At 43.5% G+C, this 16,129-nt stretch overlaps 1 protein-coding gene across 1 annotated transcript; it reads left to right on the top strand.

Moving 5' to 3' along the window:
* Positions 1-6,334: 6,334 nt before the first annotated feature.
* Positions 6,335-12,282, top strand: LOC103125055 (GTPase IMAP family member 4). The gene is made up of 3 exons (XM_060196794.1): positions 6,335-6,448; positions 7,558-7,611; positions 10,584-12,282. Exons 2-3 carry the CDS (start codon positions 7,572-7,574, stop codon positions 11,513-11,515), a joined length of 972 nt encoding a protein of 323 aa, XP_060052777.1. The 5' UTR covers positions 6,335-6,448; positions 7,558-7,571; the 3' UTR covers positions 11,516-12,282.
* Positions 12,283-16,129: the final 3,847 nt, after the last annotated feature.

Raw genomic sequence — 16,129 nt, 5'->3', positions numbered from 1 at the left:
ATCAACTAAAGGACAATTATTTTCCCTATAAGAACCTTTATTAGAATCAAACAAGTAAATAGAAAAAAAATTAAATAAAACTCTAGCAAGGTCTAGCTTAGACCCCACTAAAATGCTAGGTGTATCCCCATTCTACCAGGACCCTAAGTGTCACCAAAAATCATGTTGTTCTTTTTTTATAAATAGAAAAATTGACAATACTATAGGATAATATGAGTACAATTCCACACAATTCCCACCACCAGAGCTCTGTATCCCATCCCCTTCCTATAAAGCTTCCCTATTTTTTATCCTCCTGGGAGTATGGACCCAGGGTCATTGTGGGATGCAGAAGGTGGACGGTCTGGCTTCTATAAGTGATTCTCCATTGAACATAGGTGTTGGCAGGTCGATTCATACTCCCAGCCTGTCTCTCTCTTTCCCTAGTGGGGCAGGGGTCTGGGGAGGCTGGGTTCCAGGACATACTGGTGGGGTCATCTGCCCAGGGAAGTCCGGTTGGCATCATGTTAGCATCTGGAACTTGGCGGCTGAAAAAGAGTTAAGATATAGAGCAGAACAAACTGTTGACTAATCATGAACCTAAAGGCTGGAATATTGCAGGGGAAGATTTGGGGTCTCCATTTTAGAAAGAGCTAGTAGGTCTGTTGTAGGTATATTCTCAGGGCCCATGACTTCAGTAGTTTTTGCCTTGAATCTGGCAACTAACATGCAGGTGGACCCAGGTTACTGTCTGGGGAGATGGTGTCATAGTTGGAAGAAAATCTTTTTTTTACACCATCAGTAAAAGAGAAATGAATCTGGAAAACACCAGAGAAAGTCAGGCACTGTTTCTCTTATCTAAGAGAAAAAGTAAAAAAAAGAAAGACACCCAGAAATAGTAATAGGTGTAAGGATGACTTGGAAAGGAAGTGAAGACAGAACCATCAAAAAGAAGGGGTGACATAAATATATAAAGTTATAGAATTAGCCCATATCTGTGATCTTGGGAGAACCACTACAGTTTCCAATGGAGGGAATGGGGATACAGAACTCTGTGTGGAATTAATAGAACAGTGTGGAATTATACCCCTGTTATCTTATAATTTTGTAAATCAATATTAAATCACAAAAAAAAAATAAGTTGAGTCAATGATCTTTGTTTGAGGCTTCTGCTCACATAAGATCTTTCGCTCTTTAACATTCTTTCTTTCTTTGAAGAGTCAAAGACCATACATTGAGTACAAAGTCCTTTCATATTTGAGTTACACATTAAACCTGAAGTTATCAGATACACTCTCTAAATATGCCCCAACATATTCCCCTTTCTTGGTTAAGCAATAAAGATATGTTTAAGTTTATCTGCTGGAGATGGTTTTGACAAAAGAGGCAACTATTGCATTTGTTGTCTGAATATTTGCATGGAAGAGTTTTCTGAGTTCATTGGCAAATCACCCAGGGAGTTTCATTTTGCCGGGAGTCATTTGGCTTGTGCCATCATGGAGTCCTTCCTGCCAGGGTTTCTTCATTCTTGGTGGGGGTCTGTAACCTCAGTTGTAACGTCTCTGGGGGGGAATTTGGGTCCATCTGGTGCCAGCTTGTGTTAGGATTTTACTGCCTTGTCCAGGAACCAGATTAGTTTGTGGTACATGAAGCAGGGACACACCCTTGAACTCACGTTAATAATTTTACTGGTCCTAACCTCAAAGGGATTTGACTAGTTGAGGAAGTGTTTTAAAACATTTGAAAGCAAGAGGTATTTCCTATAATTGTCCATGTGGTGTTCAGACTTCCTGCATATTGCTCCTTTTTGCTGAGAGTTGTTTCAAAAGTCTAATGAAAGGCAAGTACCACCCAATATTACTTAGGAAAATATAAAAAAGCTGTGAATGTTTATCTGGAACCAGAAAATACCTAATATTACTAATACAGTCTTGAGAAGAAAGAAAGGAACCACTTAACACCATACACCAAGGTCAAGTCAAAATGGATTAAAAATCAGAAATTCCTTCGGGGAGTATAGACCAAATTCTTTTTTTTTCCAGGTAAATTAAACTTTTATTAAGAAGAATTTTATGGATAGACAGACAGACAGAGAGAGAGAGAGAGGAAAGAACTCACAGGCTTCATGGTCACATGGTAGTCCCTGGAAAGAGAGCTGAACCAAATTCCTTATGGGGTGCAGAAGGTGGAAGGTCTGGCTTCTGTAATTGCTTCTTTGCTTGATATGGTGCTGGCAGGTGGGTCCATACCCCCAGCCTGATTCTATCTTTCCCTACTAGGGCAGGGCTTTGGGGAAGTAGAGTGGGTAAGATTGTCTGCCAGAGAACTCAGGATGTCGTCATGGTAGCATCTGCAACTTGGTGGCTGAGAGACAGTAATATAGAAGCAGGACAAATTGTTTGATAAACAGGGACCCAAAAGTGGGAATAGAGCAGATGAAATTGGGTATCTTCTGTTGGAAAGAAGCTATAAAGTCTATTTTAGGTATGTTCCAAAGGGCCCAGGACTTTAGTAATTTTTACCTGATCCTGATAGCTAACACACAGGTGGACTAAAAATATTGTCTCTTAAAATGGTGTCAAAGTTTCAAATAGAGCTAAAAATGTTTACTTTGATGATGGCCTTTTTGGTCAGTACCAGTCCACCCCATCATCTGGGGCCTTAGTTAGGAAATCCTTGGGATTCCCACACAAATATGATGGGCCTAGACCTCTAATGGATCCCTCTCTCCACCATCACTGGTCACTTAACATCAGGAACAACATCCATGTTGGTCTCTTTAGGTCCTCACTGTAGAGCAGCAATGGGAAGGCTGGGTCAGCCTACTCTGCCACTTGAGGAAGATGGCTCCTGAAATGAGTATAAACTAGAATGTTCCCAGCTGTGACCACAGACTGCGAACTCAGACTGACAGTGACTCAGAGTCTACACAGGCTCCTGATCTAAATAGAAATAGAGATATGAACCCTGGGTCAGATTGATGGGATAGACAGTTACTGATATAAATACAGAGATACTTTTTGTGATTTACTATAGATTTACAAAATTATGAGATACTAGAGGTATAATTCCACACCACTCCCACCCCCAGAGTTCTGTGTCCCCATAACCTCCACTGGAAACTTCAGTGGTTCTCCCAAGGTCACAGATGTGGGTTGACTGTTCTTTCTCTAAATACATATATCTCATTTTCTCTACCACCCTGCCTTTGCTTCCTTTCTAGGTCACACCTATACGTGTTACTACTTCTTTTCCTCTTCTCTCTCCCTGTTCTGATGATTCCATCAGGGTTCAGAGCCCTCAGGTCACCTCTCCCTAACATTTCTCCACCTCTGGGAGTATGAACCAAAGTTGTTTTTGGGGTGCAGGAGGTGGGAGTTCTGGATTTTGTAATTGCTTCTCTGCTGAGCATTAGGTCCCAGCCATGGCCACCCTGCTATCCAATGGTGGGAGAGTCTTGTCATTAGGAACACAAATATTGGTAGGTTTGTGATGACAAATGGAGGGGCAGGAGACTGGAGGTTGGAGAACCCAGACTGGGCCCTCTGTTGTGTGTGACCAGCAGGATAGGTCTGCCAGAGGTGTTGCAGGTCCTGATATGGTGGGAGGGTGCTGGAACTCGCGTTGGGGGCCTCGCAACAGAAGGCAACCAGACTGACCTCTTGTGTTAACTCTAGTGGCTAACAACAGGAAGAGACCAGGGACCATTTAGTTGCAAACAATCCAATATATTGTACAGAAGGCAGGGTTTAAATAGCAGAAGGGAACAAAGGACATTTTTCACATGTGACAATAATGATGGGTTTTTAAAGGTCAGAACCTTCATGGTGAAGGATCTAGGGAATGAAGAGAATTGATAAGGGTAGAGGAGAGTTCAGGGGTGATTAGTGGCTATTGGGTAAGAGAGTAATTAACTGAAGGTATTTAGAAAAACACGTTAATTAAACCATAAATGGAGAGGCAGACAGAGAAAAGCCTTTTGGTCAAGGCAGAATATCGATATATGGAGTAATTGTGATCAAAGAACGAGAAAATGGAGTGTGGGCCTTACTGTTATTCTACTGACAGGATAGGATGATATAGTTTGTATGTGATCAAAGATGGTGAACTTGTAGTGAACTTCAAGCAGGCAACCATTTGGTTTGTAACAAGGAAATGAGTTAAGTGTTAGGGGGTGTAGGTTTTTGTGATGCTTGGGATACTGACAAGGAGAAACTGAGTCAGGAAAGCTTTTCCCTCCATGCTCGACCCTGAAAGGAAGAGACTGACAGGTGGGGTATCTTTTCAGACCTCCATCTTTATGATGGAGTTCCCCATGCTCTACCATGCTTTCACAATCACCCCACAGGAGGGAAGCTGAGCCAGTCACCTGAACTGGCTGCCCACTCTCCACTCTGAGAAAATATAATCCCCTATACTTTCCTTCAGTTGCTATTTTAATAAAAATAATTTATTATTTCATAAGTATCTTATTTCTCTGTTTATTTGTTTGTTGAATGAATAGATGCAGAAAGAAATTGAAAGAAAAGGGAGAGGTAGAGAGGCAGAGATAAAGAGAGACACTTTCAGCTCTTCTTCACCATTTGTGAAATTTCCCCTTGCACGTGGGGATCAGGGCTGTGAACCCAGGTCCTTGTGCATGATAATGTGTACACTGGATCAGATGTGCACACCCACTGGCCTGTTTAATAAAAATTTAAAGCAGTCTGTCTCTAAAATCCCTTAAAGACCAGGGGACAGATGGTAGCACAGTGGGTTAAACACACATTACTTGAATCTCAAGGACCACCATAAGGATCCCGGTTTGAGCCCCCGGCTCCCCATCTTCAAGGAGGTCACTTCACAAGCCCAAAGCAGGTCTTCAGGTATCTATCTTTCTCTCCTTCTCTCTGTCTTCCCCTCCTCTCTCCATTTCTGTCTGTCCTATCCATCACCAGCAATGGTAATGGCAACAATAATGATAACAAGGGCAATAATAACAACAAGGGCAACAAAATGGGAGAAATGGCCTCCAGGAGTAGTGCATTCATAGTGCAGGCACCAAGCCTCAGCAATAACCCTGGAGAAGAAAAGAAAAAAAAAAAACCTTAAAGAACCAACCATCTGCTTTGGCCCCTTGTTTTGGTTTGGCCTTGCTGCTTTCACTTCCTTCTCAGTAAACACTGTTTCCTGCAGTTCTCCCACTGAGTCGCCTGGGTGGGGAATCGGTGCTCAGCAGAGAATGAAAGCTCTCCACTCACCAGGGATAGCACCACTCATGGGAAGAGCCTTGCTGACAGACAAGCATAGCAGGTAGTAATCCCTAAACTACTAATGGAAATTCCACAGACACTGGGGTAACTGCTCAACCATAAGAGCTTGCAAAACCAGACTCTCACTTCAAACATATTTTTAGAGAACATTGGAACCATTAAGTGGAAAAGTCTAGAAAAATGCCTCTGTCCATGAGCGTGGCTAGGAAGGAAGGTTCAGGGTCCAGGCAGTGGTACATCTGGTTTAGCACACATAGTATGAAGTTCAAGGACCCTGCAAGGCTCTGGGTTCGAACCCCCAGCTCCCCACATACAGGAGGGAAGCTTCACACTTGGTGACGTGGGTCTGCAGGTGTCTATCTTTCTATCTATCTATATATCTATCTATCTCCCCCTTCCTTCAATTTCTCTCTGTCCTATCCAGTAAAATGAAACAATGGCCATCAGGAGTAGTAGATTCCTAGTGTCTGCACAGAGCCTCAGTAATAACCCTGGAGGTCAACAACAACAACAACAAAAAATAAATGTTCACAGGGAAGCTTGAGTCTGCAGCCAGCAGAGAGGTCAGTGAATTCTCAGGTTGAGTATGTGTTCAGCCCCCAGGAGCCAAGTGAGAAGAACAGAGGACATGTCTGGTCCTTTGAGTCCATTTCTCCAGCCTCGTGTGTCTTTTGTCTTGGTTCCCAATGGTTTTATGTTTTGACTTCCTACCACAGTGGTTTTAATATTTGAATTGAAGCTTGAAAACTCCCTGAAGGGCTTTTCTGTTTTATTCACTTCCACTGTATCCAGTCACTGGAGTGCGGCAGGTTCTAAATGTGGAAACACCACATTTCCTGTTGGACTTGCTCTGCATTTCTCTGTGTCTCCCATTCCAGCAGGGATGGTGAGCAGGCAGGGATCCTGGCTTCCTAGCCAATGCTGTGTCATCCCAAAGTGTTGTCTCTGTCACTGTAATTCAATCTAATCAAGGTTGATTATTTTGGGTGAGTAAGGAACATGTCATCTATTTGGTAAAATGCAAACACCACCTGTGAAAGGCAGTATTTCTGTCTCTTTAAAGCCACCAGGACTCCTCACTGGCTCCACCCATCCTGAACTGCTAGAAGCTGAGGCTTCAAATGGTGCAAACACTTCCATTCTCTGAAAACAGAAGCACCAGCTCCCAGGCTTCTCCGGAGAGGATTTTGAGAGCTTCTCAACTTCTTCAAGAGCAGGTGAGCCTGGCAGAGAGCCCTCAGAGGGGTAAAGCGTGGAGGGACCTGGGGCTCCGGGTGTCTGCTGGGTGGGTTGGGATCTGACAGGGGCCAGGACTGTGCTGACAGACAGCACAGCAAAGAGCTCTCTGGAGAGCTCACTGACTGGGTTATGTAAAGGTGGAAATGATACATTTCCCGTCTAAATAAATATATTAACAGGTGTTGGTGGCAGACGGCTGGTCGTGGAGGACAGAAGAGTCATAGCTGAACCGAGGATTCTGCTTGAGCCCCTGGCTGGGTGGTGATGTCACTAGTTGACATGGGGACCAGGGGGCAGAACTGGCTGGGGGCAGGTCAAGGGCTCAGTTTGGGCTGAGTTCTGGGTGAGATGCCCTTCAAAACTCCAGACTGAATTCTGAGGGAGGTCCAGTCTACAGACTTCATACTATGTTTAATTAATGGTGTGTGCCACTGCCTAGCCCCTGAACTTTCCTTACCAGCCTCGCTTACAGGCAGGGACATTTTTCCTAGACTTTTCCAGTATAACTTGACAATAACAATAACATATAACTGACAATCTAAGCAATGATTCAGAGAGCCAGGCAGTGGCACAGCCAGTAAAGTTCAAGCCCTGCTCCCCACCTCCTTAATAAATGGCAAAGCAGGAGTCAGGCTGTAGCATAGCGGGTTAAGCGCAGGTGGCACCATGCAAAGCGCAAGGACCAGCGAAAGGATCCCGGTTCGAGCCCTGGCTCTCCACCTGCAGGGGAGTCACTTCACAAGTGGTGAAGCAGGTCTGCAGGTGTCTGTCTTTCTCTCTGTCTTCCCCCTCCTCTCTCCATTTCTCTGTCCTATCCAACAACAACGACAACAATAACTACAACAGTAAAACAACAAGGGTAACGAAAGGGAATGAATAAATAAATAAAATAAATATTAAAATAAATAAATGGCAAAGCAAGTCTGCAGGTGTCTATCTTCCTCTCTCCCTGTGTGTCTCTGCCTCCCATTTCAATTTCTCTCTGTTACACCCAATATATAAGTAAAAAGAAAATGCTGACTCTCATAGGAATAAATTCTTTGTTATTCTCCATTTCCTGAAAATGACTGTGTTTTTTTATCCACAGAAAGTCAAACTCCAATGGCATCCCCAATCCACAGAGAGCCCAGGAGCAGCCATGGTGAGAGGGGGATGGGGCCTCCACTGTGCAGATGGAGGGAGCAGAGGTGGGAGGAGGCTCCCCTGTCTTATTAGCCCCTCACTCTCTAGCTACAGCAGAGTGTCCCAGCCTGAGAACGGGCCGTGGGCATCCATCCTACTTCCCCATCCCTGCAGAGCATCTTCAAGTCTTCCTTGTAATATGGCATCACAAAAAGGATGAACAAAGATAAATATGCCTCTATTTTTCCTCTCTTTGTTTTCTTAGTGACTTAAGAGGGTCTTACAATATTATAGACCTTGAGACCATATAGCTTCACATGCCTGCATAAATCACCATCACTTTCACCTTCTATGAAGCCAACTTCCCTCTCAGAACTGCTGTAGCTCTGTCCCAGATATTTTGATAGGTTGTGTCTTCATGTTCATTGAACTATCAAAACATTTTAGTTTCTTCCTTTATTTTCTCTTTGACCCAGTAGTTGTTAAGTAGTGTAATGTTGAGTTTCCATATTTTTGGACTTTCACTCATTTTTGTTTTTGTTGTTGTTAGGTATTAATTTAATTCCACTGTGGCCTTAGAAGATACTTGGGATGATTTCAATGCTTTTGAATTTGTTGACACTGTTTTTGTGGCCTAACATATGGTCTGTCCTTGAGAATGACAAATGAGGACTTGAATAGTATATGTATTCCAGTTTCTTGGGGTGAATGACTCTGAAAATGTTCAGTGGTTCTGGTTTATCTATCATTTAATTCCCTCATTTGCTTATTAATTCTCTGTCTAGATCATCTGTCAAGTTGAGAGAGAGGGGTGTTGATGTCTCCTACTTTACTGTATTGCTACTGGTACATTGCTGTAGCTCTTTCAGTAGACGTCTGATGTATCTAGACGACCCCTCATTAGGTACACAGGTGTTAATAATTGTTAGGCCCTCTTGGTTGACTGATCCTCTGAGCATTAAGTAGTACTCAGCCCTATCTTTCATTACTTTATTTATTTTAAAGTCTATCATGTCAGATGTGAGAATAGCTGTTCCTGTCCTTTTTGTGATCCAATGGCTTGTATGATAGTTTTCCATTCTTTCACTTTGTGTCTGTGTTTGTTCTGTTGAGTTAAGAGATTCCTGCAGACAACATGTGGTTGAGTTATGTTACTCATTTTCTTTTGCATCTGGCTTGTTGGGGCTTTTGTCCTGGTTCATTTCTCCAATGTTTCTTTTTCTATTTGACCATTGTATTTGTTGTCTTTTGAAATGTTTGTGCTGGGTGTTGCTGTTTATATGTGGTATGAGATAGTTTCTAGTTGACTGGATCCTGGATCCCTGAAGCTGCTCACTTTTGGTGTGTTTCAGGAGTGGGTGGAACTGTCAACCTAATATTGTCACAGCTGCTTGAGGAAGATGGAAAATTGGGTCTCTTATTCAAGCTGAGTAGAGAAGCAAATAATTGGAACAGCAAGATAGCACCTGCTTATGCTGAGCACAGCTTCTTCAGTTTTGAAGGGTCCCTCCCTTTTACTTTTCAACCCACTGATCTGATAGTACACCCACAATGGATAGTACAACAACAGTTAATTTTGGTCAACCTGAAGAGGAGGGGAAAGGGACACGTGCATATAATTATAATAATTATACAATAAAATAGAGTAAAAATCCTTAAAAGTCAGTCTGTAGCTTAGACCACTCCAGATTGGCTGCACACAGCCTGTTTCTCTTCCTAAACTAAGCAAATACAACCAAATATAAAAAGTATATTATATATATAAAAAAAACCTCCAGCTAGTCTTTCCCAGGCTGGGCTGATTGCTCAAGTATTCTGTCATTTAAATAAAGCTCCAACCCCCTACAAAAAGAAAGGAGAAAAAAAAAAGGCTTGGAATGACCCCCCTGCTGATGCAGGAATCTTGGTGAAGAAAATAGCTCCAAAAGAAGCCTGATAGGAGCAGTTGGCCAGCCTGTGGGGGCTGGGTTTTTTTTTTTTGGGGGGGGGAGGGTGAGTTCATAAATAGTCAAGCCAAAGATTTTCCTTTCTTTGTCCTTTCGGCCTTTGTTTGCCAGCCCAAGAGGCGGTTATAGGACTCTTTTTTGGTGTTACCCCTGACCACCCCTTGCTCTCCCTCTCTGTAAAATCCCAGGTTGACAGCTGCTTCTTTTTGGAGCTCACACCAGGTGTGGTCTCCAAGTCACCATCTTGGCTCTGCCTTGTTTATATTTATTGAAAATTTCAAGAAATTTTAAAGCTACTTGAGACTGATCAATATGTTGGCTATAATTCATCAACACCTTAATTTAAAATATTTTTTAAATGCCTGGATTTCTGTTGACATGTGTTTCTTTGCCTTTTCTTGGTCTGATGAAGCTCCAGCCTTGAACTTCAATGCCATGTGTGCTGTGTTACTGTGGGCCAGTCTACAAACTGGCTGAATGCACAAGTGACAATAAAGGGATACTTGTCATTCTACAGTGGTGTCCCTTTGTCATCTAGAATGTGTGAGGAATGTGCAATGAACCTATCTGACTTTGGGTGGAGAAGAGAAAGACTTAAATTTTAAATATAAATTGGGAAGCATAGAGAAGTTGTAGTGGACACACCTGGCATTTTTGACAGTGAGGTCTCAGATACTGAGACCAGCAAGGAGATTGGGTGACCTAAAGGCAGAATTGGGGTTAATCATTTAGGACCCTGAGAGGAAGGGCTTATCAACAGTAAGTGTTTCCTTATGAAACTGCTTTGTTTCAAGCTCTTTGGGTCACCGATCTAAAAAAAAAAGTTCAGAGAAAGAAGTTCAAGGGAACCTGCAAAGTAGTTGATTGTTCTCCAAGGTCTGCAAGAGGAACATGCAGCCCGTGGGTCTTGATATGAGTGCAGGAGGCACTCTGTGGAGACGGGACAGAGGGGACAATAGGACAGGACACTATGTGGGAAGAGAAGTAGTGGGAATAGTGGCTGGAGTTGCTCCTAACCCTGGGCTTTTGTCTCGTTGTTTCACAGAACTTGGGAAGCAAGAGCCCAATGATTCACAGCTGAGACTTGTCCTGGTGGGCAAGACAGGAGCAGGGAAAAGTGCAACGGGCAACAGCATCCTGGGAGAGAAGGTGTTCCAGTCCAGCCTTTCTTCAAAGTCCATCACCAAGGTCTGTGAGAAAGGCACCAGCTCCTGGAACGGGAGAGAAGTGGTGGTGGTGGACACGCCAGGCATTTTTGACACTGAGGTCTCAGATGCAGAGACCAGCAGGGAGATTGCCCGCTGCCTTGTCCTGACCTCCCCGGGTCCTCACGCTCTGCTTCTGGTGGTCCCGCTGGGCCGCTACACCCAGGAAGAGCACAGGGCCACCGAGAAGATGCTGAAACTGTTTGGGGATGCGGCTAAGAGATACATGATCCTCTTGTTCACTCGGAAAGATGACCTTGATGGCATGGATTTTCATGATTACTTACGGGAAGCTCCAGCAGTGATTCGAGAGCTGGTGGGCAAGTTCAGTGGTCACTGCTGTGCATTTAACAACAGAGCAACAGGAGCTGAGCAGGAGGCTCAGAGGGCACAGCTTCTGTCCCTGGTCCAGCGGGTGGTGATGGAGAACGGGGGAGGATGCTACACTAACAAGATGTACTGGCAGGCTGAGGAGGAGATTCAGAGACAGACCCAGGAAAGACAAGAGCACTATAGAGCAGAACTGAAGCGAGAGGTAGCAAAGATAAAAGAGGAATATGAAGAGAGAATCAGAAATCTGGAGGATAAACTAGAGCAGCAAGCAAAAAGGACACAGATGGAAAGGGAGATAGCGGAAACAAGGTCTCACTTCATGGTCAGGCAACAAAATGCCAGAAGAGAAGTTGAGAGTCAGCCTGGGTTCCTTGATAAAATTTTGGGAGCACTTAAAGGTGGCATGTTATATGTGTTAAATTTATTTAGGGAAGATTAAACTTCACAAAACTCTTGTATTTCCAAACTTTTATCTAAGTGGTTCTACCCATATTATAAAACATTTGCTTTTAGTCAGACTCTTAAGAGTGTTCTCTGATTAGAGTTGTCAAATAGTTTATTGATTAACAAGGGAAGGTCAATATTTTTATTTGTGAAGCTTCAGAGCAGAAGCATTCAGCTTCCAACCTTGTGAATTCCTTCTCAAAGGTAGAGACCCAAGAAAGCAACTTTGACCTTTTTCCACTTTTTCCATCATTAACCTTGCCACTTTCAGTTCTTTATAGATGAGCACATCACCTCTGCCTGTAGCTTCTTCTCACTTATTTTTACCATGGGCACCACAATGATCACCTTACCCAAAATTTTCTCTGCATTATATAGTCAGTTAGAATGAAAGGCTTTTGGACTTATCTCTAGCTAAATTAGCTTCGTTGTTTTTCAAGATGGACTCTATATTTTACTAGAGTTTTCACATGGTAGAACAAAAAGCCTTCTGGAAAATATTCACTAACTCTTTCAGAGTGTAACTAAGTCAAATATTAGAGTGGGAGAGAGTTAACAGATAAGAGAACAGCGTTCAGTATATTCAGATGTATCTTGGAAACTCTGTGACCAACCTCATGTAACCAGCTTGCAGAATAGCCAGTTTCCCTGCCCCTGTGAAATTGTGCCCACCCATGTCCACCACTCGACTGCTTACCCACTGCCCTGCTCCCAATAATGTTTGACTGCTCATTGTTATTGTAATAAAACTTTCCTCTCCTATTCATGCAAAAGTGCAGGGTGTTTTTCTTAGAAAATGACACTATTTCTTCTAAGAGCATAAGAATGAATTTACCGGATGTGAGGGCGATCTGGCTGCGACATCTGTCACCCCATTGATCGCCAGGGTTGATTCGGCTAATCTGGCTGGCTAGGCGGGTGTCCCCTTCCTCCCTCACCGCTCCATGTGCGTCCCTCCCAAAGCTGCGCGCTCGGTCGAAGAGGACGGCCTTCCCCACCGGTCTTCGGTCGAGGGGATACGAGTAGCTGCGCTCCCCTTCTAGAACCTCCAAACAAGCTCTCAAGAATGAATTTACCACCTTAATCAAAACTCAGATTGTCTCAAGATAGAAGTGATCTGCCTTCAAGACACCTGTCCTTTGTCTTTAGCCTGGAAGGTGTCAACCACACCACCACCCCTTTGATAGTTGTAGACCACGTTCTCCTGGGATTCACTCACTGCTTATTGATAGAATCTGCTTTCCCTGGGGCTGCATGGGGCTGGGATGGGACACAGTCTTTTGGTGGTGGGAATGGTGTTTATGTACACTTCCATTTATTTGTAGTCATATAAATCACTGTTTAATTAATATGAGAGGGGAAAATTTGATTGTATGTCTCGAACTTTTTAAAGCACAGACTGAGTCTTTTTAATACATAGGCTGAGTCTTTGACATGTTGACTCTCTCAAAAGCCTAGACCAGGGAGAACAGAAGCAACTGGTGGCACAGCTATATACAAGATGTTGGGTATTGTACAGCAAAACCTAAAAAAGGGACTTTTCAAAGTTAACCCAATTACCAAATAATGTGATGATAACAATAACTATCCATTGTCTTCTTGAACCCTAAGACAGCAGGAACCTCACATTTACACTACATAGCCTATATTTCCCTCAGTCCTGGAACCTCTAGGGTAGGGCCCACTTTCCTGCATGCTTCTCTTAATTCATATCAAATAATATTGCATCCGCCGATCACAACCTAATCAACTCAACGAGTGCCACCTCAACATGCTTCACTTCAGACTGTGTCCAGAGACTTCAGGTGTGGAATGACAACTCTTCAGCTTCATTACCCGGGTGAGACCTTTCCTTTCATAGGATTCTCTAATTCAATTCCAGGTGGTTCACTTCCTAACAAAGTCCCAAAACTTAGATATAGACCAGGTCCTCTGAGATAGAGCATATGTTCACACGTATCCATAAACTAGGGCAAAATATATACCTGAAAGCAGAAGTACACAAGAGTCTGCAGTGAGTACCCCCCCAACACTTCATCTGTACTATTCCAGCCTTTAAGTCCATAACTGTTCAACACTTTGTTTGGCTTTGTATGTTAACTCTCTTTTCAGCCACCAGGTTCCAGATGATGCCAAACAGACTTCCTTGGACTGATGACCCCACCAATGTGTCCTGGAGCTCTGCTTCCCCAGAGACCCACCCCACTAGGGAAAGAGAGAGGCAGACTGGGAGTATGGATCGACAAGTCAGCGCCCATGTTCAGCGGGGAAGCATTGTGTAACCCACAATGACCCTGGGTCCATATTGCCAGAGGGATAGAGAATGGGAAAGCTATCAGGGGAGGGGATAGGATATATAGATCTGGTGGTGGGAATTGTGTGGAGTTGTACCCCTCCCATCCTATGGTTTAATGTCTTCTTTTCAAAGTTAATTAATTAATTAATTTTTTTTTACCAGAGCACTGCTCAGCTCTGGCTTATGGTGGTGTGGGGTATTGAACCTGGGACTTTAGAGCCTCAGGCATGAGAATCTCTTTTCATAACCATTATGCTATCTACCCCCTAATTAATTAATTTTTTAAAGAAATATATATATATATATCATTAACATTAAATATACCTGTTGGTATGCTTTAAAAACCCCTTCTGTTTCATTTGGTTTAATCCCCCCTGCATTCTATTTACATAACACTGTATTCTATTTACATAACCTCTGTTAACAAGCACCACCTTCCCTCCAGGGCATTGGTGGTTTAGTGGTAGAATTCTTGCCTGCTCCGCCCCCTCTCCTTGTCACACCCTGATTTTCACCAGTCACTTTTCTCTCCACCCTCTCTGCATCGCATCCTGTTCCCACCCTACTGGGATAGTATATTTATAAGGACAAGATTGTAGTTTTTAGTTTAGTTTAGCTTAGCTCGGTTTAGATTGTGCTGCATCCAGCATGAATAAAGAGATACTGAGTACAGCTCAACCATGAGTCCCTGGTCGTCTGTTACCCGCCGTGAAGCCAGCCCGGTGAAAACAACATATACCAACAGGCCTAGAGGCACAACCTCTCACCTCCCCCTGACAGGTGTCTGGGAGAGAGTCATTCCCCTAACCTAAGATGTCCCTTCATTGTGTCCCTTTCTCTTCTTCCCCAGAGTCCTTTGCTGTGGTGCAATACAACACATCCAGTCCAGGTATCACTTTAAGTTTTCCATTCCTTTCCTTTTTTGTCCAAGTTCTACCTGTGAGTGATATCTTTCAGCATTGGTCCTTCTCTTAAGAAGGTTGTGTCTTGAATTATGTTATGTGAGCTAAGTCAGAAAGAGAAAGGTGAGTATGGAATGATCCCACTCATAAACAGAGGTTGAGAAAGAACAGAAAGGGAAACACAGAGCAGAATTTGACTGAGTTTGGAGTATTACACCAAAGTGAAGAACTCTGGGTGGAGAGTGAGGGTATATTTTCAGCTTCACTATAGGGAGCTGGGGGTGGAGACACAGACCTTTGGTGGCGGGAATGATATACATGAAAAGGGGAGGGGGGAGAAGATTGTGCCAACGTGTCTGGGAGTGTTTTTAATGCTACTGAAACATACTTGAAAATGAATAAAGTTATTAAGAAAATGAAGTTGTGCCTATGTGTTAAAGATTTCACTGTTAAGCATTAATCCCTCAATAAAAAAATTAATATAAAAAGAGTATTCTTACAGGTGCAAGATTAAATATGAAAGCTTCCGTAGAAAGTGGAAAATATTCAGTTGGAAAATCTAGGAAAATTTTTGCCTGCAGAGTTATCGCTGGGGCTTGATACCTGCACCACCATGAATCCACTGCCCCTGGAGGCTACTTTTTTCCTTTTATTGCCCTTGTTGTTTTATCGATGTTGTGGTTATTATTGTTGTTGTTATTGATGTTATCATTGTTGGATAGGACAGAGAGAAATTGAGAGAGAAGGAGAAGACAGAGAGGGGGAGAGCAGACCTGCTTCACCGCCTGTGAAGTGACTCCCTTGCAGGTGGAGAGCCGGGGCCTTGCAGTTAACCCGCTGCACTACTACCTGACCCCCAAGTCTCTGTTTTCATCTGCTCTAGTCCTGCTTTATGGTTTCTGCTTATTAAAACAATTTGTCCTGCTTTTCATCTTACCGCCTTTCAGCCACCAAGTTGCAGATGTCACTATGATTCCATCCTGACCTCCCTGGGCAGATGACCCCACCCGTGTGTCCTGAAACCTCCCCTCCCCAGAACTCTACCCCACTAGGGAAAGAGAGAGACAGGCTGGGGGTGTGTATCCACCTGCCAACACCCATGTCCAGTGGAGAAGCAGTTACAGAAGCCAGAACTCCCACCTGCTGCTCCCCATAAAGAATTTGGGTCCAGGCTCCCAGAGGGGTAAATGATAGGAAAAACACATGAGGGCTCTGCACCCCCATTCTGCCAGGACCCAAAGTCTTTGACATCAGGAATCTTGTTTATATACCAGCACTGAAAGGGAAGACAGCCTGGAAAACACTAGAGAAAAACAGGCACTGTTTCTCTTATCAGAGAGAGCAGAGGAGAAAAGCAAAGACACCCAGAGGAATGACTTGGAAAGGGAGTGATGTAGGGACTGTTGAAAAA

Source organism: Erinaceus europaeus, chromosome 8 (assembly GCF_950295315.1).
Source record: "Erinaceus europaeus chromosome 8, mEriEur2.1, whole genome shotgun sequence".
Classification (NCBI taxonomy): domain Eukaryota; kingdom Metazoa; phylum Chordata; class Mammalia; order Eulipotyphla; family Erinaceidae; genus Erinaceus; species Erinaceus europaeus.
Note: the sequence above shows the minus strand (reverse complement) of the source record. Positions and strands in the feature narration are given on the sequence as shown.

Bases quoted from the DNA above. Each gene is read 5' to 3' on its own strand.
- LOC103125055 (XM_060196794.1), top strand. From the start codon at position 7,572: ATGGCATCCCCAATCCACAGAGAGCCCAGGAGCAGCCATG. The intron at 7,612-10,583 runs GTGAGAGGGGGA...GTTGTTTCACAG, and splicing joins AGAGCCCAGGAGCAGCCATG to AACTTGGGAAGCAAGAGCCC.